The sequence below is a fragment of the Arvicanthis niloticus genome, chromosome 14 (assembly GCF_011762505.2).
Source record: "Arvicanthis niloticus isolate mArvNil1 chromosome 14, mArvNil1.pat.X, whole genome shotgun sequence".
NCBI lineage: Eukaryota > Metazoa > Chordata > Mammalia > Rodentia > Muridae > Arvicanthis > Arvicanthis niloticus.
The window spans coordinates 23,962,809-23,989,556 of NC_047671.1; the positions used below are offsets into that span (position 1 = coordinate 23,962,809).

Genomic DNA, 26,748 nt, shown 5'->3' on the forward strand with positions numbered 1-26,748 from the left:
GTCCTCCTGACTACTACTTTGTAAGAATTCCTGCTTTTGCTCCTGAGCCCTCCTCCCTCTGTTTACTTACAAACCCTTGTCAGCAAGAAATTAAGAAACTCCCCAGTCTTTCTAAGTAACTACGGTAACAGCATAAACATGAAAGACATTGAACACTTAATAGTCTCAATGGTACTAGGAAGCTGGCTCCTTAGGCTTGGAAAGTGAAGAGCCTGACAGTTATTTGTGTAAAGGGTGTTTGTGTGTGAGTAAAGACAGCCCAACCATCTCAAAATAACTCAAATATAGCCAGGAGGGTTATATCGAAAAAAACCTAATCTAAGGTGGTAACTCATTCATTAAGAGACTTCTAAGAATGCCGCGGACGGAGAGGATGAATCCTAAGACCCTGGAGACATTGACTTGTCTATAGCTGCTGCTTTTAAGAACAGATTTACTTCATGGATGCTGTTTGACCTTGGGGAGTCCACTCTCACCCAGATTTCCCCTGTATTTTCTACTAAGAATCGAGATGGCTCACATGTTCAGACTTAGAATGGTTGGGGGGGCACATGTAAAGGCACCCTGGGCACGCTGTGCAGAAGGAATCCCAGAGCAAAAGATTTTCTACATCACTCACACCCAGACTGAGCAATCAATTGTACTTAATTTTTCATTTAAAACAATGATGAACAGTCCTTAGACTAAAGCGGCAGATAACTGAACTGCTGAAGGAGGCCGGTGGCAGCGAGACTACAGACGCCTAAGTGAATGTTTTCCTTCAAGATAAATAAGGCTCAGGCAGCTGCTGGCCAAGCCTAACACCCTTGGTCTCTATGATACACATACAAAGCTGGTGGATACACAGATCGTTCGTTCCATTACATGACCAGGTCTGCTCCCCTTCCTTCCTCCCTCCTTCCTTGCTTGCTTCTTTCCTTCCTTCCTGATTTGTGTTGTTTTGTTTTGGGGGGAAAGGCTTTCACTTAAAAGAAAACCATCAGTTTGCCAGCCATGTGGTAATTATTTACGTGCCCAAAATACATGTCTACAGAAACATGTTTTCTAGGTAGCACTGTGCCTCCAAAACAAGGCTGTTGTTCTGGAATGTGCTTTTCTCTACATCAGTGGTTCTCAACCTTCCTAATGCTGTGACCCTTTAATACAGTTCCTCACATTGGGGTGACCCCCAACCACAAAATTATTTTCATTGCTACTTTGTAGCTGTAATTTTGCTACTGTAACGAGTCATATTGTAAATATTTGATGTGACTCCTCCCTCAAAAGGTTCATGACCCACAGGCTGAGAACCAATGGTCTACATGGTCCTTTGCAAGTTACATTCTTAAAATCCACATACTTTTAGGATATTCTATTTTTATTTTTAAATTTCATTAGATTCTAGACTGAGAGTTTGGTTATATAACTGCATCTGTCATCAACACCTCAACAGCACAATGACTTCCGTTTTCAGTGGCTACGTCAACCTGAGAAAAGGCACTCTTCCCTGGGGGTGTTCCTGACTGAACACGGAATTGTGCTGATAAAGCTTGAAACTGTTTCAACAGTGACTTCTTGGGGTGGGTTAAACAGACTGCACTGTCAAAGCACATTGGAATTTGTATCACAGTAGAGGAAACTGTATGGGTTTGGACCAAGAACAGGAATAAGACTTAATGGACAAAAGGAAGAAGAAAAGGATCCATTCGCCTTTCATGTCTGTGTATTCCTAAACACGGGTAAAAATTTGATGACAGGGGGTGATCAAGTTTACCCCAATCACCAGAAACACTTCCAAACACAAATCAATAAAGGGCCACAGTATTCTAGGATACCAGCTCAGCTGCCTCCTACCTTAAAAAGACATCGCACCGAAACCCAAACATAAAGGTTCACCGACATCTCATAATCATATGCTGAAACTATCAATCACAAGAAGTTCTGGGGAGGGGACCATTGAAAAACTGGAGGCTGTTGTTAGAGAGAACACCCAAGGAGTGAAGGCTAGCACAAGGCAACCTGACTGACTGAAACTGCATGGGCTGCGGTGTCATCCCTGGCTGGGCAGTCCGCAGCTGTCTATCTGTACTCCATTTCACAGAAAGGAGTGAGTAAACCCACACATGCAGTGAAGCCAGAATGTCCTCCAAGGACTGTTTCCACAGCTGGAGAGAGGGCACCATCCCATGTCGGCATCCTTGGCTTAGACACTCAAGTGGGCTGAGCTAAGTTACACTGCAGTGTAATGTGTCCCCACCACAGCTTTTGCTTGGCACCTTGTCCACAGCCAATCTGTTCCCAGAACACGTCTCCTACTGTTCCCGAAGTGACACACTCTAAATCAGAATCACCGAAATGGCACAAAAACCAACAACAATAAATCTTGTAACGAGAACTAATGATGTCTTTAAGAAGAACCAAGTAGGGGCTTGATGAAGAGGCTCGAATGCCTATCCTTCCCAAGAGCCTTTGAGCTTTCTCTGAAGTTATCAGAACCGTGTTTGAAAGCAAGGTTTCAAACACACTTCCACATCAGCACACCTAGGCACTGACTTATTTTATAGCAGACTACTTTTAAGAAATATATTTTTAAAGTTCTTTCATCCAGAAGGAAATTTAAAAAGGGTGTGTTATAAGCCTGAGATTCCAAAATAGACAGAGCTTTTTGACGTCCAGGACTTAACAGAAAAGAATTTTTTTCTGCCCCTGAAAGGCTAACTAGCTTCACTGATTGCTACCCAAACACTGGGATCCACTGACTCTGACAGGGAGGGATATTCCCTCAGCAGAGGATCAGACTGCAAAATAACCAAGCTTTCTTGGCTGGCCTGGTCCCTTCTGAGTCACTCAAATATGTGCACCTGCGGACTTACCGGAATACCAGCTCCTGGGTGTCCAGGGCTCTTGGGAGTCTCCTCTTGGTTTGTGGGGGCTTCTTCAGGTCCCCGAGTCACAAGAATTCGGAAATGCTGCTGCCCCGCATTTTGATCCTGCCTGATCTTGAACATGCACCCTGGACTCTGCGGGCTCCTCTCTGAATTTGTCCTGCGGATCTCGGGGACCATCCTACCGGCCCGAGGTGATGCCTCTGGGGTTCCTCCATCTTCGGTGGGGCTCACCCTGCCTGCTCGGGGCTGAGTAGGGTATGATGTGCTCCTCTCCAGCCGAATGCGTGGATATCTCACCAACCTGTCCCCCTTAGTGCCAGTAAAGCCAAAGTTGAAGTCACCGCCCAGCCCCAGAGTGCCTTGCTGGGGCTGCTGCAGTTGAAAGACAAAGCAACGCTTCCCGGAGCTCCCGGAAGCATCTGGAACATGCTGAAGGGACCAGCGCCTGGGTTCAGCCTGGCCATCCGGGCCGAAGGGCAGCAGCCGCACCTGGCGCACATCAGCACTTGAGGCTCTGTGTTGGATGCGCAGGCCTGGGGTGGTCTCTTCCGTACCCTCGGCCAGGCGGGGACACTGACCACGGTGGTCACAAGTGCCATTGACCAGGGTCCCTGGGTCCCAGGCTGCCCTTGGAGGGGAGCTCCCAGGAGTGTCCACTGGAGAGGGCTCCGAAGAGCTGATCTGAGCCGAGACCCTTGTGGCTGCGGCCTGGTCTCCCAGGTCAGCCTGGGCACTTGGGGGCCTGTCGTCAGGTCCCTCCGGTGGCCCGCAGCTGTCTGTGGCACCATCTGCAGCCTTTCGCTGCAGGGAGATCTGCATGGAGGAGCTGCGGGTGGGCCTGGCATCCACCCCGGCCAGGAGCTGCGGGATGAACATGGATGAACTGCGCTTGAGAGCACCTACGCCCTCCTGCAGGCCGCTGTCCTCCCCTGCGCTCTGGGCGAAGGGGTGCGGGCTGCTTCTCCGTGGCAGCGTCTGGAATGCCATGAAAAAGTCCTCTTCTCTCTCCTGGTCTAGAATCTCAGACTCGGGGGCCGTATTGCTGCGGCCAGAGCCAAAATGAAACCGAAGCCGATGGGCCATGGTGACCAGGGGGGCCGGGAGGGAGAGGGCGAGCGACAACAACACGCCCAGCACTGCCAGAAGTCAAAACCCAAAGACACCAACTCCAAGAAAAAGTGTCCCATCTGCCAAACCGTTAGCACTGCGGCACCAAGAGCGACAGATAGCAGAAATAGCCCAAGTGGCAAGCAGCATTCCAGGCATGATTGGATAAGAGCAAAAAGCTCTCATCTACTCTGTGACAGAGGGTAGGATGGCCAGAGACACATGACCGCCTGCTCCCCCTCCAATGCCAGCTTCTGGACTTAGTGAAGTTTCCCCTCTCTTGCTGCCCCCCCCTCCCTCCCTGAACAGCAAGAGCCTGAAACACCACCTTCCCAGCTGCCACAGTTCTGTCAGAAAGGGGCGGCCCAGCAGGGAGCTGGGGCAGCTGACTAAGGCAGCAGACACACTCTGCAACCATGCTGTAAATCTGACCTATCACACCCACAGGGCACTGCTTTCCTGACTACCAAGAGCAACAGGTTTCTTTCTAGCTGATGCCAGAGACACTGCATCAAGCACAAGTACCCAAAAGGTATGTCATCCACCTCCCCAACGCACCGGAGAACGAGTAAACTACAGCTTGGCTGCAGGGTGAACTCTCTCAAGCATCAAATGTTATGTTTCTGTTATGATATCACCACCCTACCACAAGGGAATGCAAAGTAATAAAATGTACTATAAATACAATTACACACCCCGAGGAATTAGTGTCCCTTTAATGGGAAATTATTAGACCATGATCTACAAGTAACAAAATAGCCAAGTGGAGGCTCAGGGGGGCACACTACTGCACAGCCAGCTGTGGGCCTGGTCCAGCCCCTGCTACTTCCTATAAACATTCTTCATTTAAAGAGGGGTGTGTGTGTGTGTCACATATAATATGACTGCCAGACACAGCAGTTAACAGAGAAAAGAAACCCAGCAGGAGAAAACAATCTCTCTTGCATGACACATACAGGCATACGCAGACACCACACACACACACATCAGAGAGGGGGGGGGATGTGACGAGCAGTGTATATGTGGGCTTTGTAGTAATTTAACTTGAATAGCACACGGAAGAAATGCCTAGAGCTTTTTACAGGCAGAGCTCATCAAGATTATCACAGTTGGGCCACAAACGTAGAATCTTTCTGTTTGTGACATGCCAGAAAAGATCTGAGAACTAAAAGTGAATGCCCCCCAAAAAACTCATTGGACTCATAACAAACCTGGAAATATTTTACTCTTTCCTGTGCCTCGGTTGCTTAACAAAGATATTTATTCAGGCAGGTCTTTAAAAAAATAGAAGGGGAAAATACCAGGCTCCTAAGAGTGACAAAAAAAAAAAAAAAATTACTTTAAAATCTACAAAGCATGTTTCTGTCAACAGCTCTGGAGCAGAGGGTGTGGCGGATTAGTCCAATGTCCACACACACCCGAACTTGTTTTCTAAAAGCTCAGAGTTTTGAATGGCAAAAAAAAAATCCTCTGTGAAACCTAGACTCTGGTCTGCTCAGTGCCAGAACTTCCAAGTAGGTTCCAGTCACATATTGTCTTCACTGGATTAACAGTCAACAAAGAAAAAGCCACCGCCAGCACCATTGATATTCTATGGATAGTAACCACACAGCAGACAGCCCAGGGCAAGGCGGAGCATGGACACATAAAACACAACTGCTCATTGAGTGTTTCAAATCTCTTTGCATTCAAAGCCCCCCCTTTGCTTTGGAAACATAGTTTCTTACCCATGGCAAGGTCACACAATTGCAGTCATTACTTTAGATCACACACAATGGAAAATCCAACACTTTTTAAACAATAACTTTCTCGAGCACAAGAACATAAAGAGGTACTTTCTCTTCAAGTCTAACCATGGACTATCCTCCACGATTTGGAGGGTAAGTACCAGTGTGTGGAGGCCCCCTTCCTGCATGCAGACTTACTGTTTGCATTATTTCAATGAATGCTGCTAGTTCACTCACTGGCCAGCCCTTGCTGGATAGGAGTGTGAGAGGCCTGGAACTACAGTGTGCAACGCACTGGAGAGTCCTCATCCCTAATGGTCACTCTCCCAAGGCACATTTCATTTCAACAAAGCCACCTTGATCCTATATTTATAACAGGAAAGATGCTGGGACTCCAAGTTCAATCCATCAGTGTTCCATTTTCGAGACTAAAGCCAAGCACATCAGATTACATCCACCCCTAAATCCTTTATCAAGGGTAGAAGGTCAGGCTAGTTCCCAGCATAAGTGGACACTAACAAGACGAGGCATTAGATCCTCTGTGTCCCCTTGCTGGCATTTTGTCACCCTTGGAACTAGAGTTCCTGTGGCCCTAATAACAGGGAAAGCATAACTTTGTCTCAGGGATCCTCTTAGTGATACCCTGTGTCAGCCTCAAGCTATTCTACAGCTTGTAGAGTTTCTACTGAATTCTGTAGAAAGATGAGTTCACTAAGACACATTCCTAAAGGCAGGGCAGTAAATAGGAGTGTAATCGATCAAGTGCCCTGAATTGTATTCCCACATCTGAGAGTGCTCAAAAGACTGACACATAACCGGATAATGTTCAGTTTCATAGCTAGGATCCCTGGCTCATGAGAATTTGATATAAACATTCAAGTTACTTAGGAAAAAAAAACACTGGGACAGCCAGATGTCTCTGCAGATGGACACGTCTGTCATGCAAACCCAGTCACCTGTGTCCCTGGGACTCACATAAAAGTGGAAGGAGAGAACTCACTCCACAGAGCTGTCCCTCTGATAACCACGCACGTATGCAGTGTATATTCTATGTCACACACACACACACACACACACACACACACACACACAGTCTATATATAAAATGCTAGTTATTATATCATTTCTCTTCTTAAAGCACGTCTTTTGAGAGTTCCTATTTTGGTTTTGGTTGGATTTCTTTCATGTATGTGTTTGTTGATTTTATAGTATTGGGAAAGGGACTTTGCGCATGCTAGGCAAGTCCTCTACCACTGAGCCATAACTCCAGTCCTTAGTCCTTTCAAATTCCTTTGTAAGAATTTTTCTTGAGAAAGTACCCCTATTTGATTTCACCTACTGAAGAGACTTTAATTATAAACTAACTGGTAATTAGATTTTTGTTTCCTCAGAGACAATCACCAATCACCATAGAGCTGTTGGTGAATCTGCTGTGGTATTATATGTCTGAGGAACATTTTGAAATGACCACAGAGGCTTGTTTACAAGATTGATGGCTTCATTACAGATGCACACACTCATCAATATTCCCCAAAGAAAGCATAGTAAGGCATCTGGGGTGAGGCATCATAGGTGACTTTTATTAGTACTAACTATAAAAAAATATATACATACCCAAATCAATTTTCTGACCAAACAATACGCAAATATTTGCTGGAACTGAGAACTTTAACAGTAAAACAACAAACAGTCTTCTTGGGGCATGTGCACTGCTGGGTGATCCAGAGGATCTTCTGAAAGGCACTACTCAACTAATAATTGCAGAGGTTTTAAAAAAAAAAAAAAAAAAGAAAGAAAGGCACTACTCAAAAAATCCAGTTTTTAAGAAATAAATCAAAACTCAAAACCAAGGACTTACCAATCTGTTTTCGTCAAATACTTCAAATAGGAGTCTGTGATTAGATGGATTTACCTGAAAGGAAGAGAAACGATTATTTCAAAAACCAACAGGTATAATTTTAAAAATGAAGTAAGAGAGACAGGAATAACTAAGGATGACCCCTAGCACACTCAACTCTACTGTATATCTGTAACTGACCTGCTTATTTGCCATAATTCTAGGCATACCAGAAAAAGATAATACCTTTATCATGGTCTCTTGAAGAGTGAGTCTCAACAGTCTAAGTGGACTTCCCGTCTCTTCTACAGAGGTACCCTCATAACTGTAGGTTAAATATGCCCAGCTACTTACCACCTATGACGATGTCCCACCTGTAACTATACTTTCCTGAAGCACTAACAGTATATAGCTTCGTTTAATTCTCCCAGCGACCCAACAGTGTGTAATGACCAATTCATTTTCACACCAGAAGTCACTGAAACCAGTGGGCTTGAAGCAATTTGCCCAGAAACCCACAAGCCAGTATTACTAAGCAATCAGACCTTACCCTGGGTCAGGGTCAAGTCACAGCCCCTGAGGCTGCTGGTGTTTGTGTCTTTCTCTTTCCCCAAACTCACCCGAATAACCCATGTTTCATCAAGTAGACTCAGGTGCCACTGACTAGTTACCAACCTTCCCAGACATGGCACCAGGTACTGATATTTACATCCCTGCCTGTCAATCAGGGAAGAAAAGACTACACTGAAAGGACCTCATTTTCTTTCAGGGAAAAGGGTTCCAGGAGACTGTGAATATTAGGTTGTGAATATTAGAGGCTTCTAATATTCTCAGAGGCTTTGAGTAGTCACAACAGACATGAGACTTGGGTTTAATGCTAGGCTTGGGCTCCTTCCTAATAGAACATGGAATGGCATTATATTTGATTGTAGCACAGAGAGCCTGTGTGCTCAACTTGAGCTCTTGGCCCTGTGTCTGTAGACAGCTTAGTGACAGAACAAGCAGATGGATAGTTGCCTGTTCATCAAGTCTGCGAAGGCTCCATACTTATCTGGAATATATCAATAAATAGTCTATTGTAGGATCAGGCACATAATAGGCGTTCGATATGAAATTGTGGAAGGGAATAAAACAAAGATCTTTAATAAAAAACAAAAATATGCCCACAGGTACAATTCACTAAAACAGTTTTATATCTACTAAAATTTATACAACGTGGTTCAAATAGGAGGGGTACAGACCATCTGGAATTTCAAGAGAAGGCTGCCTGTTGTATCTGAGATACCTAAGAGCCAGTAACAGACTCTTCTTCATCTTCAACAGCTTTTTGGTCCTTCACATAGTTATCTAAAATATATCTGTTAGAGGCTAGGCATGGGATCTACTAAGTGCTAAAGCCTCAGAGCCATATTGCAGCTCTGAACATAATAGAAAACAGATGCTGGGTAAGTCATCCAAATTCGCAGTGCAAAATAGCCTAGCATGGCTGAGAGGGAGAAGCCAGGATCTTGCTCACGGGGCCTAACAGCACTAGAAGGCCTGAGCTGGAGCAGTTTGGAGGTGTTTAATATCACAAGTGTATAGACGACTCAAGCCTTCATTTTTTTAAAAAAAACAGAAAAGGACTTCTCTTCCAATTAAATGGTCAGGGGCTTAATGTGTCCTAATATCTGCTAGCAAAGACCAGTAAGCACTAGTCTCCAATAATTCAGAGAATCCCCTTCTATATCCAGCTGCTCCTAACAGGGAGTGCCAGAGGCCGAGGAAATGTTCTCCTATTTGCTGGTATTGAAAGTAATTGTATGCATTAGATCTCTGAATTAGAAACCTTTCCCTTCTAACCAGACCATAACTGGTAATTTTTCTGTCTTTTGTGGGAGGCAGCGCTGAGGATCAAACCCAGGGTCTCCAGAGTGGTAGGCAAGAAGTCTTCCACCGAACCACCCCTGGCCTCATCACTAGCAAAGTGTAATGCCTTCTTTCAATCATCTTCCTACTGTGGATGAGCAATTCATAATCCATATCACAGGGAAATTCAACTCTTATTTTAAACTGCATGGCTTCTTGCCTTTTTCTTCAAATTCCATTTTTTTTCAAAGGTTGCAAACCAAAACAAACCCACAATGGAAATGAACCAGACTTAATTCAATCTTGTTTTTAAAAAAAGTTTGAGTTGTTATTTTGACAACCTTTTTATTTCTCCTATATAGCTCCAAATGAAACCTCCACAGATTTTCAAAATTTGGGACAAACTCAGAGGCTAGCTGCCCAAACATTCTCTGTTTTAAGAGAAATCTCTTACTTAAAATACTAACTAGTGCCGGGCAGTGGTGGCGCACACCTTTAATCCCAGCACTTGGGAGGCAGAGGCAGGCGAATTTCTGAGTTCGAGGCCAGCCTGGTCTACAGAGTGAGCTCCAAGACAGCCAGGGCTACATAGAGAAACTCTGTCTCGAAAACCAAACCAAACCAAACCAAACCAAACCAAAACAAAACAATAACAACAACAAAAAATGCTAACTAGTTTTCTTTCCAGAAGTCCTTTCTGATATATCAATCTAGAGACCAATAAAAATCATTACAAAAGAGAAGAAAAACTTACTCTGAAATAAAACTCCTCATTCCACTTTGGGTTCAGCGTCTGGAAGAGAGATTATTTTGTGATCTTTAGCTGGGTTGGAACTGACAGTTACTAATATAATACAACTCTTCACATTTGCACAGACACTTCCTTCATAAAAAAGACTTTCAAAATGGCAATAAAAGCAATGTTTAGTCAATGACTTGAGACTATTCTATAAACCCAAAACGCACGTGGAGGGACAGTATTTACGATGACTCATGACTATGAAACCATAAATTTCATGAGCAAGCTCACCCGAAGGAAAAATGCTGGGACTCACTGACAAAGAGCCATGAAAACAAAAATTCCCTTCAGAAAATGACATTAAAAATGATTTACTCTGTCAAGAAGGAAGTAAACTTTGCTGACTCCTCTTTACCTGCTACAGGGTATGCTAAACTTGGAATGGGTGAAAACACTCATTACTTACATAAATGTTGACATCTGAAGAATATTTTATAAAGAACAATACTGATGAGATTTTAACATACCACACACATACACACACACACACACACACACACACAGAGAGAGAGAGAGAGAGAGAGAGAGAGATTATAACAAAGGGAACTGCAGTTTTTTTCTTTTTCTCAAAAAAAAATTTAAAAATATCCTTTGATCTTCCCCATGTATGATTCATATTTTATCAATCTATTTAAATACACATCTTGCAAGAACATAGCAATGATATTTTGATGCTCAGCAAGGAACAAAATGTTTTTTCAAACTAATATAAAACACTTTTTATGAAGGAAAACACATACACACACATACACACACACACACACACACATTTTTACAGGCATAACAGTCAGAAACACAACCTATAAAAATGACCTGTAAAATTCTGAAAAAAAAAAAATCATCAACAGACTTGCCTTTTAACAGAGGAAAAGAAAAACAAACAAACAAAGAAAAACAAGCACAGAATACAACACATGTAAAACAACACTGACAATGAATTGCATCGGTTTAAAAACAAAAAAACAAAATCCTACTTCCCCCACACCCCAACTGCTCAAAAGACCCCTTCCTCAATGACCACACTTTGAGGCATGAATAGAAATGAGATGGAATTGGCAACGTGTCTGTGTGTGTGTGTGTGTGTGTGTGTGTGTGTTAGAGAGAGAGAGAGAGAGGGAGAGAGAGAGAGAGAGAGAGAGAGAGAGAGAGAGAGAGAGAGAATATGTTCCCCTCCCGACCTGGAAGACAGGTACATGGGATGAAGTAGGAGGTGTTGCCAGGCAGGCAAGGGATAAAAGGTGACCACAAAGCCAATGGAGCAGGGACCCAGGTTAAGGAAGCCTTAGCTGTCCCGCAAGCACGGCACAGTACAGCACAACACGGCACAGCAAATACTAACCAGGAGGCTGGCTGCAGGAATGGAGACACTCCCTCCAGATGGCGAACGGAGGGAGAAACAGGGCTGCCACTCCAAATGAAAGACATTGCAATACCCTCGTCATTGGCATGTGTCCTTGGCTCTAGTCCAGCAGGGGACTAGGGCCCCTGACTGCTGTTCAAACTAGGTGCCCCAGCTTCACTGGGAACAGAATGAATGCCAGCATCTAACACGAAACAATGGCCTCCGTCCTCATAGGCAGCCTCCCACTAATCTGTACACTGGCTTCTGTTTGCAAACAGATTTTACTGCTAGTCTCAATGTCAGGTGAAGGACACCACATTACTGTTTCCTGTACAAAATGACCCCACTGTGCCAGAGATCTGAAGTGTCTCCATAGCAGCCGGAAGGATGCAACGTGTTTAGAGCAATCACAGAATCAGGATACATTTTTGCAAAGTGGTGAGACTATCTAAAGGACTCAGAGAAACAGTGTGTGTGTGTGTGTGTGTGTGTGTGTGTGTGTGTGTGTGTGTGTGTGTGTGTGCGTGCGTGTGTTCATGTGCGTGTGTGTGTGTGTTGGGGGGAATAATAGTGACTCACAAACACCCCAAACACAAATCCAGTATTCTTGGTAGAAAACATGCAGCTTTCACAAAGCTGCCTCCACCCCCAAGAAATATCCCTGTATTTTATATATGTCAATCAGGGCAAAGGGGTGAGTGCATTTAGACATTATTTTTATACGGCTGAGATGGCTCAGTCATCCCTGCATGGGGCTTGCTACCCTGCCCATCTACCCAAGCCAGAGAGTTCTGCGTTTAGCAATAGACCCTGTCTCAAAAAACAGGGAAGTCACCTAATATTTACCTCTGGCCCCCACACGTCCATGTTTACTTTTTCATTAGCATGAACATGCAGGACACACACCAACAACAGAAAAAGTCATATGTATTATTATTAATACATTCCGAGTTATTTTCACATGACTAAACATGTTGCTTCCTTCCGTAACAGTTATTTCAGGTCAAACAATTTTTCCTCTGCCTGCTAATTCCACAATCCATTTCATTAGATAAACTTTAAATTATAGCTTACATGTTTCTACGAAAAATACTGAGTTAACCAGAACAACTAATTTGCTTGGTTATATGTGTTATAAGAAAAAAAAAAACTTTATATAGATAACTCAAATTAAACATGAAAAAGTTTTGGACTATGGATGACTTTCAGATATGATACTTAAGGGACACTTAGAATAAAATAAAAATTTGCTATCTTATCCTTAAAATACAAACTGCTTCCAAGCAAAAATACAAAATGTTAAATTATGACTTATATGAATTTCATAAAAGTTGGCCAACCTACCTTTTTAATTGTCTTGGTTTGAACCAGAGCAAGCTCTCTGTTCTCATCAGCTACATACAATGACAGCTTCACGTATGGGTCACTGCAAGGAAACAGCTCACATTTAATGGTGCTATACTTTTCTTTTTCATTAGAAACAAACAAGCAAAGGAAAACAGCAAAATGGGAGGAAGATGCAAACACCAGTTAACACCCTGGCTCGTATCTACGCCTATAAACAAATCAACAGATTTTAATAAATGTTCTTGTCAAACAGAGCCCAAATTAAACAACACAGAAACACAAAGAAACCAGTGTTCTAACTTTAAAGATGATCTTCCCAACACCTAACGGTGACATCACTTTCAGATCCTTGACAGATTTTCACAGAGATTATGAAGTGACACAGGAAATCTGTTTCCACAAATAAAAACCTATCAAGAAAAAAGTTTACAGCCTCATTTCTACCACATGGGGAGAAAGACTTGTCTTCTAGTGGATATAAAACAATAATTACTCACCTAAACCATGACAGATAAAATAAACAAACACTTCAAAACTAAACATTGAAGCCTAGAAAATTCCGTGGTCACCCGAAGGTAGAGACTTGAGAAAAGTCTAGATTAAATTTCAAGTTTCCTGACTATAAGTCCTTGGACATAGTACAGTCTTTAACTTGGGAAGCAGGCGTCTTCTAGCAAGACATACACTGAAAGTATGTCTTCTAGCATGACATACTTGTACCTAATGTAGATTGTCTATTAACAGTGGTGATCCACTCAGATCCTCTGGTTCGGCTAACCCAAATGCTCTAAATTATTCAAGTTTTCATTAAAAAAAAAAAAAAAAATGGAGGTAGGGACAGTCAGATGGGTCAGCAGGTAAAGTACCAGTGTTAGTCTGACGACCTGAGTTCAATCCCCGGTACCCACATAAGGGAGAAAGGAGAAAGCTGACTGTTATCTTTCCTGTTATCGTCTGACCTGCACATGCACCCTTACACACACACACACACACACACACACACACACACACACACACACACACACAAAACGCGCGCGCTCACATGTAGGAAAAAAAAGCCAACCTATACGGAGAGATTTCTTATGTGTTGTTCCTGAGAACTCAGGAAACACAAAACTCTCTTATAGATTTAGCCTTCCAGTCTTTACTTCTTTAACTGTGCCAGTTTCAAGCCAATCTGAGAGCTGGTCAGCTGGCCAGGGTGCTGCACTAACAAAACCTCAGAATTGATGAGAAGTTTGAGTCCCGAGGACAGAGAGAGATCCTGTCTTAGAAACCGCTCCCAACACACACTGGAGAGAGTTAGCCTTAAGGGGCGATGCCAACAATGATTACGACTTCCAGAGTATTCACAAAGACTACAGAAAACACCACATGATCCTGAGTGTGCTAACTCCTACTTGTTATCACCAACGATAAGTTTATGTTATGAACCCTTCATAAGAGACTAGCAGTAAGAGGATAGTCAAGATACAATACACAAAACACAGGGCTGGGGGGTTGGGGGACTCTGTGGATGACAAGCTTGCTGTGCAAGCCATGAGGGCGGGAGTTCAAATCCCTAGCACCCATGTAAGAGCTGAATATAGATGCATGGGTGGGTGGTGGGATGGGCCGCTCTCATCTCACTGGCCCCCAGTCTAACCAAATAATATTCATAGCAGTAGTAAAAATAAATGTAAAAAGCAACTGAGGAAGATGATAACCACTGTGGTCCTCTGAGGAAGATAACCACTGTGGTCCTCTGAGGAAGATAACCACTGTGGTCCTCTGAGGAAGATAACCAATGTGGTCCTCTGAGGAAGATGAAAACCAATGTGGTCCTCTGGTCTCTATACACACCTGAAGGAGTAAATGCATCCATAAACCCATCCACCCACCCACCCACCCACACATACACCCCCACTCCAAACACACACAAAATTAAAGGTCCATAAAACATTAGTATACAGGAAAAGATATTCATCAACCTTACCTTTGTTCATAAAACAGAAAGCTTGCCTTAGGGAAGGAGCATTTAACTAGACATGTTCACTTTTTTTCCGGAAACTTCAGAAAACCAGCCACCAAGGACCAGCACCTACTGCATGCACAAGGCCCAAGAAGACCTTCCCTTGGAAGTCTCTGGTCTAGGACACGAACAGAATTGGCCTTTCTGGTCAGTGTTCAGGCCTTAGTTTACCAGAATCACTGAGAGGAGAAGGTGGCTAAAATATAGATTGCTGGGCTCCGTGGCCTAAGCTAAACTCAGATAACCTGAGGAGAGACCCCAGAATTAACATTTCTAGAAAATTCCCTGATGCAGAGGCACCTGATCTACATTTAGAAAACCAGTGTTCTAAGTGGTATTTGAAAAGTGCATTAACCAGCACTAGACTTTCTCTGTTTCCTTTCTTTTCTAGCAGACAATCTATTGCTTTAAAAGCTCTCAATGCCTGATTTCAGTCTCAAGAACACACTCCTGGTATAGAGTATAATAGAGTGTAAACCCATACATGTAACCACACATTATACAAAGTACCCATACACTCTGCTCTGTTTTTAGACTGCTATGGCAATTGCTGGCTACTATGTAACTAACTTCAAGGAGAAGCTAAGCCTCACCTTAATAGAACATCCACATTCTTCCACTTGTGATTTATTCACCTCCGTTTGTACCCTCTGAATACTGTACAAATGACACACATGGTTGGAGTTTGTGGGTGAGGTCTCTGAGCATGGGACAGTGTCTCCCAGCTGTGATGAGGAAGGTACGCCCATACACGAACTGCCTGGAGTGCTCAAGGTATAATAGACCTATGGAATATTGACCAAGAAACTTCCTGGTGCATAATTCAGCCTTAAGAGCCTTCAGCCAAAGGCCAAGGGGCTGGAGTTGGCTAAAGGTCAGTGTGGTACAAGTACCCATACACTCTGCTCTGTTTTTAGACTGCTACAGCAATTGCTGGCTACTATGTAACTAACTTCAAGGAGAAGCTAAGCCTCACCTTAATAGAACATCCACATTCTTCCACTTGTGATTTATTCACCTCCGTTTGTACCCTCTGAATACTGTACAAATGACACACATGGTTGGAGTTTGTGACTAGTGTGCATGGCTCTGGTGCATCCCTTCCCTTTCTGCTGGGGCTTAACCACACTCACCTTTGGGCTACTTATAAATGAGGTGGGATGGCAATCTCTAACTCATGGGGTTATCTAGAGATCACAAAACACCGCTGCTGAACACCAGTAATGGCCAGCACAGTGCCCAACAGTACATATATGCCTGACATGACAGATGCTGGAAATGGTACTTCTTTTTTTTTTTTTTTTATTCTCCCTGGAGGCCATCTGGGGGCCTCTCTGGTTGTTTCTTTCTACTTAGCGCTTGTGCCGATTGTTGACTGAGTCGATGCTGATTTGCTGCATAGTTTGAACGGGATGTGCCAACCACAGATCGCTAGCTACCCCGCACTTCCTCATTATTCATACCCACAGGCACCTGGGTAAGATGCTCAGGCTAGACATCTTATTCAAAACAACCCATTCCTAGCTTCTAGTTACTGCTCCTCTGGGATCTAGTACTTAGTACAGCTGAGGGCTAACATTCATATAACTCTGTAAGAATCTCAAGCTCTGCGGGCCCCTGTGAACTGGAAGAGGAGTCATAGTGGACAAATCTTTGAAACCAAGGAGGCTTATCTAGTTAGATGTTCCTCCCTCCAGGCAGGTCTCCTATTTTATGGACAAAAGGCAAACCATAGGCCTCTTCCTTTTAGCCCTTCTGAAGAGCCAACAAATTGGTACTGGGATTCAAACCACGCCCAATGTAATGTATGCATATTACATGCCAAGTGAGATAAACGCTGGCTCTGCTCCACCTGCTTGGAACAAAGTGAAATAAAACAATAACTATGACAAAGTTGGCCAAGAACCCAGATTCTTGTCTTTAACCTCCCATAAGCCAGGGCCACTTCGTATCTTGGAGTCTAGATTCACCTTAGAACTGGGAGTCCTCAGTGATTGAATATCCCAAGAGATAACCATAAATGTACAGAGGAATCTGAAGGGACACAGGCCAAGACTAAGGTGAAAGAATTCTAGGCAGAAGGATCTGAGGTAAAGCCTGGTGATGGGTTGGTGATGGGTTTGAGCTAGGAGTCTGAATTTTTAAAGGCCTGGCTCTATGCAATCTGAAGAGCTCAGGGACAACAGACAACCTGGACAGACATTATAAGGGAGCAGCCATCCTTTCCAGTGCTTAATCCCCTATTGTTGATGGGAAAACTTGAGGAATGCGCATACTTCTCTGTACCGTAATCTTACTATGCACGTAACAGGCACTGCACCAGTACTTTATAAGGAAGCTGTTGGGAAGACTGACACACGAGAGGTGTACTTGACCTTAAGTGTCTGATGACTTTGTGTGGCCACATCACCATCTTCACTGAGGTTGCTTGATACACATCTGTGAGCAGATTCTTTATAAGACATGAAGCAGGAGGCAGTGGGGAGGCTTCACCATCTGGAGTGAGAACAGTCTCAACAGAGGTGTCAAGGATTAGGAGGAGGAGTGGAGGTGGGGATGGTGAGCTCAGTTGGTAGAATACTTGGGTAGTGTGCACAAAGCCCTGGGTTTGATTTCCACTCAAGAGCATGGAAGCAAGAGGATGTAAAGTTCAAGAGCATCCTTGGTTACATAGCAAGTTCAAGGTCAGCCTGGAATACATGAGTCCTTGTTATTGGCAACCTCTCTGCTCCATGTTCACAGGGATGCATTTGTGGTAGGTTTGTCAAATAAGAAAAGTCAGGACTCTCGCCAGAAAATATCAATGATCCAGTATAATTTTAAGACACCTGAAATCCCATACCGTTCCCCTAAAACCAAATGTCTAGGTTGAGAAAACAACAAAATGTATACCAGATAGAAAGATGTTAGGTGTCTCCTTATTTTGCAGAGAATATACAAAGTGGAGAGAATACATGAGTGGCTCAAAGCTGTTTGCTTATAAACACAATGTACACACATCTGTGTATAAGAAGACGACATCTGAGGCAAAAATCAGAAGGGTAAAATCAGTTCACCTTACAGACCTGAGACACACAAGGAGCTACAAAAAAAAAAAAAAAAAAAAAAAAAAAAAAAAAAAAAAAAAAAAAAAATCAGTGAAGAACAGAGAGGGAGGCTGAAGTGGTGAACAGAGCCACCAGGTGTCAAGGAAAATATTCCTATTTTCTCATAAGAAGGCACATCACAGTCCATTTTGATTTTGTAAAACTTCCTAAAGAAGGACTTCCCAATGGCCATCTTTCCCATGCTCAACATGGAGGCCAATGGTGAGAATTCTGGGCCTCTGCACTAAGAGACCAGTTCTTGTGCCCACGCGTTAGGCACATTGAGTAGAGGACCTTTGGAGCTGCACAGACCTCAACTGGATTTAAATAACTAAGAGAGGTAAACCTTTCTTGGGGTCTCATCCTCATCTCCCATCACCAAGAGCAAAGATCCTGCAGATGAGATCACTTCTGAGGGAGAGCTGAACACTCTCTGGGTTTACCCTGCTGCGCAATCTTCCAGGACACTCTGAACAAGGACACTTAGTCACGACACATCACAGTGGTGTAATACCTGACCAGCTACACTTACTCACAGAGAGCTGCATTTTTTCCCACCCGCTATTCACTCGTTTTTATCAGAATAAATAATCCTTACTGAGAACCACATATTTTCCAGGGGCCAGGGCAATGAGTGGCAGGGTAGGCAGAGGCTCCTTTAATGGGCCAGATGTTCAAGGCAAATGACATCCAGGGTGAAGAAGACAGGGCTGCCGAGTCACTGCCTTGTCTGCAAGCTATAAAGGGGTCTTTCCCATAATGGTTATATCATCAGAAACCCCAAAATGGTCCATATTGATGGAAGTCATCACTCTTCTTTGAGAAAGGTTTCTGGGTGCCACGGGGGACAGCTGTAAGAAGGGTCGGGCTGTGTTCCCTAACGGAGCACACAAGGCTAATGGCTAGAGTACACTACACAGTGCCACGGGTCATGTTTTCCTGTTTATTTTGACTAGCTTGCATACTATGACGTACCCATTCTAGAGTGTGTCACTGAAAATCTCCTTCTTTGCTCTTTCCTACGCTTACCATCAGTGTCGCATACTTAGATTCTCAACACACAGACAAGACTTACAAAGCACTCCAGAGTAGGGGAAAATACCTAGAAAGTGTGACAATAATAAAATGTAGAAACACATGCAGACACTGACTGAAGTTTTTATAACAAATCATGTAAGCCTAAAAATAAGTTAGCATGGCTCAGATAGCAACAGTTTAAAGCTCTGATACCAGAAAGACACATTACTGCTAGTTTTCTGGAGCAGAACATGAACAAAGTCCCAAAAGCATTCCAAGAGTTGACATCCTTTGATTCAAATATAACACTGGTAACTGATCCCAGAGGCATGGAGAGATCAAAAAATATATTCTCATGACAGCGTCACGTGAAAAAAAAAATTAGAAGTATGCTCTTCCCAATTAGAAAAGTGATTAAATGAAGAATGTTATAATCATGAAACCAGAATATTGTAAGAAATTAAAATGATATTGTCAGATATTTTGAAATGGGGGTAAACATGATAAAACACATGATATAACACATTAAGGATTATATTTCTTTCTTTACAGTTCTTGGGCTCTTTTTCCTTTCTCTCAATTTCCTGTTGTCAGCAAGTATCACTTTTACAAGTTCATAAAAGGTCATGAAAATGCCAATTATAGTTGCACATATGATTCAGCTAGGATACACTCCAGTGACCAGGGACCTCACTAACCCAAGCAACCCTCACATTTCTTTTAAAACTAGAAAATGGCCTTAAATACATGATGACGAGGGACTTTCAGAGAACGATGCATACACTCCAGTCTTAGGGCTGAACTGACAGGCAAGAAGTGCATACTGCAATGTGCCACCTGTCACTGACACTGGCAGTGAGTAACTTACTCTTTCTTACACATGATTTTAACAGATATGAGAAGAATTGGTGAGGTTACAGTCAAATTCATTCCCTATTGTTCCTAGGTACATGTAAAGGGCCATTAAAACTTTATGCCCTGGGCATAAACTGTGAAGTTGCATTCAAAATACCCTCAGAAACTTCAGTTATGATTTTGTGGTCTGGAGCAAGCAGTGATTTAGTGCATTCTAGAACCTTCTTATTCACGGTCTTGAAATCTCTGGTTGTGACTGCCTCCCTCCATCCCTCCAACCAACCTTACAATCAGTCACTTGGGGTCCAAAACCTGGGACTCGGGAACTCCTGAGAGCCAGAGGCCTCTGCACACATGGCCGTTGAGGTGGCTCTTGAGAAGATCAGTGTTAGGAGTGTTTGTTAAAGGGGGAAGCTCACTCAATATCCCCTTATCCTCTGTAAGATCGACAATGTCCAGGAAAGCAGCTGAGAGAGAAAGCTGCACTTGTGAGTTCTGGAATATGCAAACAGTTGTCAAAGAAAGCAGGAGTATGGAGCCATTTCTACCAGTACCTGCCTATTAGAAATTCTCCTATATGTAGAATCTCTCCTTCTTCCTTTCCTTCTCTCTTTCATCCTGTTAAGTCTATTTTTTAATACATGGAAGAAGATAAAAAGATAAGTAATGATGCGGCCACAAGAAGAGACAGAAACGTAGCTATTTTTGGAAATTATTCCAAAGAGACACTGAGCGCTCAGCATGTACAAAAGGCCTGTGGTGAGCACAAAGTTGGAGGAAGTGAGACAGAAGTAAGCAGAAGCAGATGCTGTCCCCTTCCTGGGAGAAGCCAGAGTTCACAAGATAGCCGCATACAGGCACGCGTGCACACACACACACACACACACACACACACACACACACACACAGAGCCTATGATTCTAACATGCCTACTTCATGAATGAGAAGAAGAAAACACAGGTGCGGCCAGATTTTGAACTTCATTTTACCTCCCAAACCCACATTCTCCTCAGCGTACATCTGAGTGTGCCTTGCATCCCTGTAGTGCCACCTATGAAAGCCAAAGATTAAAAACAGGCTTAAGGCACTGGACCGTGTTCAGCAGTTAAGGGCATTTGTTGCTCATGTAGAAGACCTGGGTTCACGTTCTAGCACACTCACAACCATCTTTAATTCCAGTTTCAGGGGATTTGATGCTCTCTTCTGGCTTCTGGGGGCACTGCACATACATGATGCACAGACACAGATGGAAGTAAAATACCCATGTATGTAAAATAAATATAAATAGATCTTTAAAACAAACGAAACAAACCATGCCTCCTGCCCGCGCCCCCCAAAAACAGAAATAAAATTAAAACAACTATAGGTAGTGCAAATAAACATATATTAAATTATATGCAATTTGTACACACACACACACACACACACACACACATGCAGTCACAAAATACTGTACATGGCCTTTAGAATTATTCCAGTAACAAGGTTAACAGTCACTTAGGCTTTGCTTCAAGAGTGAAATGCTCTCTGTATCACCACTGCGAAGGCAAATCAAACTAACCTAAGGAGACACCCAACTACATAAAGGGTGCTATTCCGCTAAACTATCTTCTCAGTGGTATAAATGTGTCACTACCCAGAATACAAACACATGGCCAATCTGCATGGGGCTCCTTTACCTAAATGGCAGCAACTGGAAAACTTAAAAACACCATGTGTCAGGGCTGGAGAGATGGTTCAGCAGTCAGGAGCATTGACTGATCTTCCAGAGGTCCTGAGTTCAATTCCCAGAAACCACACGGTGGCTCACAACCATCTGTAATGGGATCCGATGCCCTCTTCTGGAGTGTCTTAAAAGAGTATGGCAGTGTACTCATATACATAAAACAAATAAATATCTAAACAACAATCCACCACGTATGGGGAGCTGGAGAGAGCTTAGCGGTGAATGGTGCTTGCTGCCCTTCCAGACGACTGAATTTGGCTCTCACTAGTCAAGTCAGATTGCTCACAACTGCCTGTAACTCCAGTTTCGGAGGATCTGATGGCCTCCTCTAGCCCATGAGATCACCTCCCCACCACCTACACACACACACACACACACACACACACACACACACACACACACACCACATGTACACACGCATGCATGCACAATGTGTGTATATAAGAAATAAGGTATTTCTACCATTAACACCAAGAAGTAAAATCTAAGTGGGCATGCTGGTCCACAGCTTCAATGCCAGAACTAGGACAGTAAAGGCCAGCATGCTCTATATAGTAAGTTCCAGGACAGCTAAGGCTACACAGATTGATCCCATCTCAAAACACAAACAACAATGACACCCCTCCCCCCAAAAAAACCAAAACAAAACAGCAAACAAATAAAAACAAAAAAGTATTCAAGTAGAAAAGAACCTTCAGGAAAGGTATGCCAATGTGTTAAGTCAGAGGCCCAGCTTCTTAGTGTCTATGTTAAATATGTTGGTGCAACAGGCTTCATCATCAGACAGCATCTTTTCATGGGTCTCATGCTTCTGTTTAATCACCATGTCAACACAAAGATTGCCTCTATTATCTCCTTAGGGGTTCTAAAAATCTACTCCGTCAAAGACAGCAAAAGCACTATTTTCACACAAACTTAAGGGTGTGAGCAATTAACACCTGTTAACCTGTGAGAGAAAATGTAAAACTTCCTAACTGATTAGACAAGGCTGGAAAAGGATACGCTTATAAAGATAAAACTCCGGAGTACGTGAGTTTGTCTGCATCCTCACAAACATCACAAACAACATGAGAGCATTCTGAGAGGTTTGATAGACACTGGACAAACCTACTGCCTAATGTAAGTGAGATGCGGAAATAATCCATTCGGAGATACAAAGAAAGAGATGGGTTGCTGAGAATAGAAACAGTTCTGCAAAGATAAAACTCCCTCACTGTGCTTGCTCCCAAGTGCCCCAGAAGCTATCCTGCAATGAAAAGGTGGTATCACACACGACCTCCCATCAGAGCGGAGCCATATTCTTTCCCTGCAGTTCCCTGGCAGCTGGAGAAGCCTAGGCTAGGCTCCTAACAATTCCTTTTATGCTTAAATGCTAAATTACTACTTCCAGGCAGTTCTTTGAAAACCAGTACAATTTTCTATTAGAGCAATATTTTTTTTAACTCTAAAATAGGAAGTTGGCTGATTTGGACAAGCCAGGAAAGAGAAGCTAACCTGTACGGCAGACATGCAAAGTTGTCACATCAGAAATCTTATGTCACAGAGATTACAAAAATTAAGACATCAGTGAGATTAGATGCTCCACGGATGGAATCCTCACATCCTGCCTCGGACCATGAGTCCTTCTGGAAAGCATCTACTTCTAAGCCCAAGAGGAAGGCTTCACTACGCTTTCCCTAGGAAGGCATCCGTTCCTGAGACTGCTCACAGGAGATGGAGGCACATCTGCCCTCTACTGCACATGCACTTAGAAGACCCAAAGTAGAAATTCAGAACTACCAGCAGCAGAAGTGACTGAGGAAGTCTGGTTGACCAGGAACTCCTGAGTCGAGGAGTCTCACACTGAGCAGCCACAAGCATCACCTAAAGCAGTGGCTCTCAACCTTCCTACGCTGCCACCCTCTAATACTGTTCCTCATGCTGCACTGAGCCCCAACTGGAGAATTATTTTATTACTACTTCATAACTGTAGTTTTGCTGTTATCATAATGCAAACATCTGATATGTGACCCCCTCCAAAGGGGCTGAGACTCCCCCGGGGTTGAGAATCGCTGACCGAGAGGGCTGATTAACTTACAGACTTCTAAACCTCAACCCTAAATCTTCCAACTCAGAACACCTCACAGGATGCATTTCTGACAGCCATCATGGCCCCCTCATTCCCTTTGTTTCTGCAGGCTCCAGTATAAAGAGCTCATTGCACTGTGCATGGAGAATGGGAAGGTTAAGAGAAGACACTCTCTACTGGAGACTGAGGACTCTGACTCTGGGTGGTCTTCCCTTGGTCACCTGATATTATATACATTTCCTAGAGTCACCTACCTGCAATTATAATTTACCAGCCATCATAACTTGGTGTTTATCTCAGTAGGGTGGAGGTGGGAGGGAAACATGTCTAGTAAAGGCAAGTCAGGGCCTGCCTAGATTTAAAAAAAAAAAAAATTATCAGTCTAAAGCAACAACAGTTAGAAGCTTCGTGCAACAATAAGAGTCATCCAAGATCTCAGTCCTAAAGGAAACAAGATGAAACAAAAAACCTGGAGAGACATGATCCCATCCGTCGGTTTATTCTTACGGGAATTTGATGGGAATATCAGATCTGCTCATCTGCTTCCTGCCTGTAGGACAAAAGTCCAATGACACATATACTCCGGCTTGCTTATTATACACTGCATTTATAAAGCAGCCCTGTCCGTCCCTGATTTATAAAGAGGCATGCAACAGAGAGAAAGACAGAATTGTGCTAAAGTCAAGTGTGGAAAAAAGATTTGCAAATGAGTTGTTCTCTTACAATCTTGCACGGGAGGTCCCAAGCTAACCCTCACCTGTGCCCTCCCTGTTGAGAGGGACAATATGCTGGGCAGGCAGAAGACTCTGGACTTAATGACAAAGCAGAACCCACACTCAACTGTGTCAAATCCCTAAAGAGGGTTAGTTCTAAATGGCAGAGGTGCTTAGGGAATTCAGCCCTTATTAACTAACCTGGGAAGAAAAACTCCTTTAATTAAGGTAGGGACGAGTCATCCTGGCCTGAAGCACGGCTTGCTTCTACTTGTGACCAATGCGACCTCATCCTTATGAAAATGAGAAACTGACACGTGGAGAGAGGAGACACAGAAGACGATCCTATAATGGGGAGGCTGCGTCTACACGCCAAGAACACAAAGTGCTGCTGACTGTCACCTCAGCCAGAAACCAAGGAAGGACTCATGACTGAGCCCTGCTCATACCTCCTGACAGGTGGCTTCCAGGGCAGTCAGGCAGTAAATGTCTTTGGGCAGGCACCCAGCCCTGGTGCTTTGCAACAGCAGCCTTAGTGGAACAGTATCTCTTAAAGCTAGCCTTTATGGGAAGCCAAGAGGGACAAATAGGTTACAGAATGCCTTTTGCTCCTTTTGGTTCTGTAATGCTCAGTTATCATAGAATATCCCCAGTGGAGGCTGGGGCAAGGCTCACAGACAAACGTTAATTATCTGTCCAGCTTCATACATGGAAACGCAAGCTGACTGTTAAACTGGAGGCCAGAAACCCTCCCATGACTGTTCGCTGACTTTGGCTCTCAAAAGTTTCCAATACACCAACAGAAATGTTTGAAGTCTTAGGGACTTTCCTGCCTTTGGAACTGCACATAAGAGCATGAGGACCGGAATGAAGCTGTGGGACCCTGAGAGATACTGAATGTGCTTCTGATGCCACCCAGCAATCATGCTCGGCCTGGGAAGAGATCAAAACCATAAGACCACCTGTGAAACTCTAATGTTTCAAAGGGTCAAAAGCAGCCCCCCAGGGCTCAGAGAGACCATTTGAAAGGTCTTTTTCAGTAGTTCCACCCTCAAGCATGGTAACAGGCAAGCAAACCACCAAATACCTCACCACTCCATTATTCTGAGTGCTGTAGCAAACTCCTAACAGAACCGGAGAGAGGGAAACAACTGCATCATAATGAGCATAATAAGGGCTAGATTATGGCGCTCACGCCCTCATTTAAAGTGATAGATATCCATCCATACTTTCCCATTTAGGCGGATAACTTCCGGGCCCATACACTATCAAGAAACAAGCTCACAGAAGTCATAAATTTGGCACTTATTTGCACTAAAAGCTGGTTAACCTACTCCAGCGTGAACACCATAATTCCTTGACAAACCTACAAAGCTGGACACATACTGGGGATTGTTCCCTGTGTCCAACTCGTCTAAAGGATAGTTGAGTCTTGGCTCTAACTTCTTAAATCTCATAGAAATCTGAGAGGCATTCAGATTTTTAAAAAAAAATCTTCCCTTAAATTACCATATTAGATGTTGAAAGACCTCTTCAGAGCCTAGTGTAAACTATATAGTCATTAGTGGGGTACTGTATTCTCATTCATATTCTGTCTCGTAAACATGTATGTTTGACCAGTGCAAGTTTTCCCTACTAGATAGAGAACCTAGTTTTAGGGATACATCTACTCCCTGCCCATGGAACCCTCAGGAAGAAAAAGCTCAGTCACAGGAAACAAGCACAGAAAAGTCAGGAGTTTATGGGGAACAACTTGTACTTCTCTCCCATCATAGCTGACATCAAAGTTCTACTATATTTAACAACCAGAACGTGGGCTCCATCTTTTCCTTTTACTCTATGCTTTATTCTTCCTAACTGACAGTAAGTGGAGTGAGTATCCAGCTTGGTCCATTGGCCAACAGCCACCTCTGCCTTACCCTCTAACTAACGACGTCAGTGTAAGATTCTCCAGGCTTTCCGTGCATTCGGCGCCACTGTGCCTCGTCATTGGTTCAGATGTATTCTGGGCCTTTCTCTCCTCACCTCTGCTATCCACTGCCTACGCTTCACGCCACCAGCATCTCTTCCATACAAACCACCCCATAATAACCAGCATCTACAGTCTCTGCATTCCTGTAGTTATACCCGCTGAGCTCCCTCCTTCCCACAGCTCAAGAGCCTTTTCACATTGTGTGTTCCTTTTCAAGGCTCTAAATCTTAATTCTCTCAAACTAAGGCCACCGATTAGATCTGAGGCTTCTGAATATTTCATGGAACCCTGCAGAAAATGGGTCCCCAACGTGTGATTTGTAGATGGCTGACTTCTTGCTGAAACATTATGAGGAAGGTAGCTTCTCTTCGGGGTTTTACATTTAGAAAAATCACAACTTGCCTAAGTTGCTAAAATGTGGAATTT

The 26,748-nt window shown here is 43.5% G+C and overlaps 1 protein-coding gene across 7 annotated transcripts in view; it reads right to left on the minus strand.

The window, feature by feature from the left end:
* Positions 1 to 26,748, minus strand: part of Nedd4l (NEDD4 like E3 ubiquitin protein ligase) — a 329,402-nt gene that overhangs the window by 136,473 nt on the left and 166,181 nt on the right. For 4 of the 7 annotated variants that reach the window (XM_034517740.2, XM_034517748.2, XM_076912554.1 and 1 more), the window contains 3 exons: positions 12,872 to 12,953; positions 10,141 to 10,179; positions 7,560 to 7,613 (listed from right to left, as the gene is read on the minus strand). In XM_034517740.2, coding sequence (XP_034373631.1) covers positions 7,560 to 7,613; positions 10,141 to 10,179; positions 12,872 to 12,953 — 175 coding nt within the window. Of the gene's footprint in view, positions 1 to 2,852; positions 3,998 to 7,559; positions 7,614 to 10,140; positions 10,180 to 12,871; positions 12,954 to 26,748 lie in introns of those variants that run through there. The other 3 variants (XM_076912553.1, XM_034517746.2, XM_076912552.1) reach the window with 3 other exon arrangements.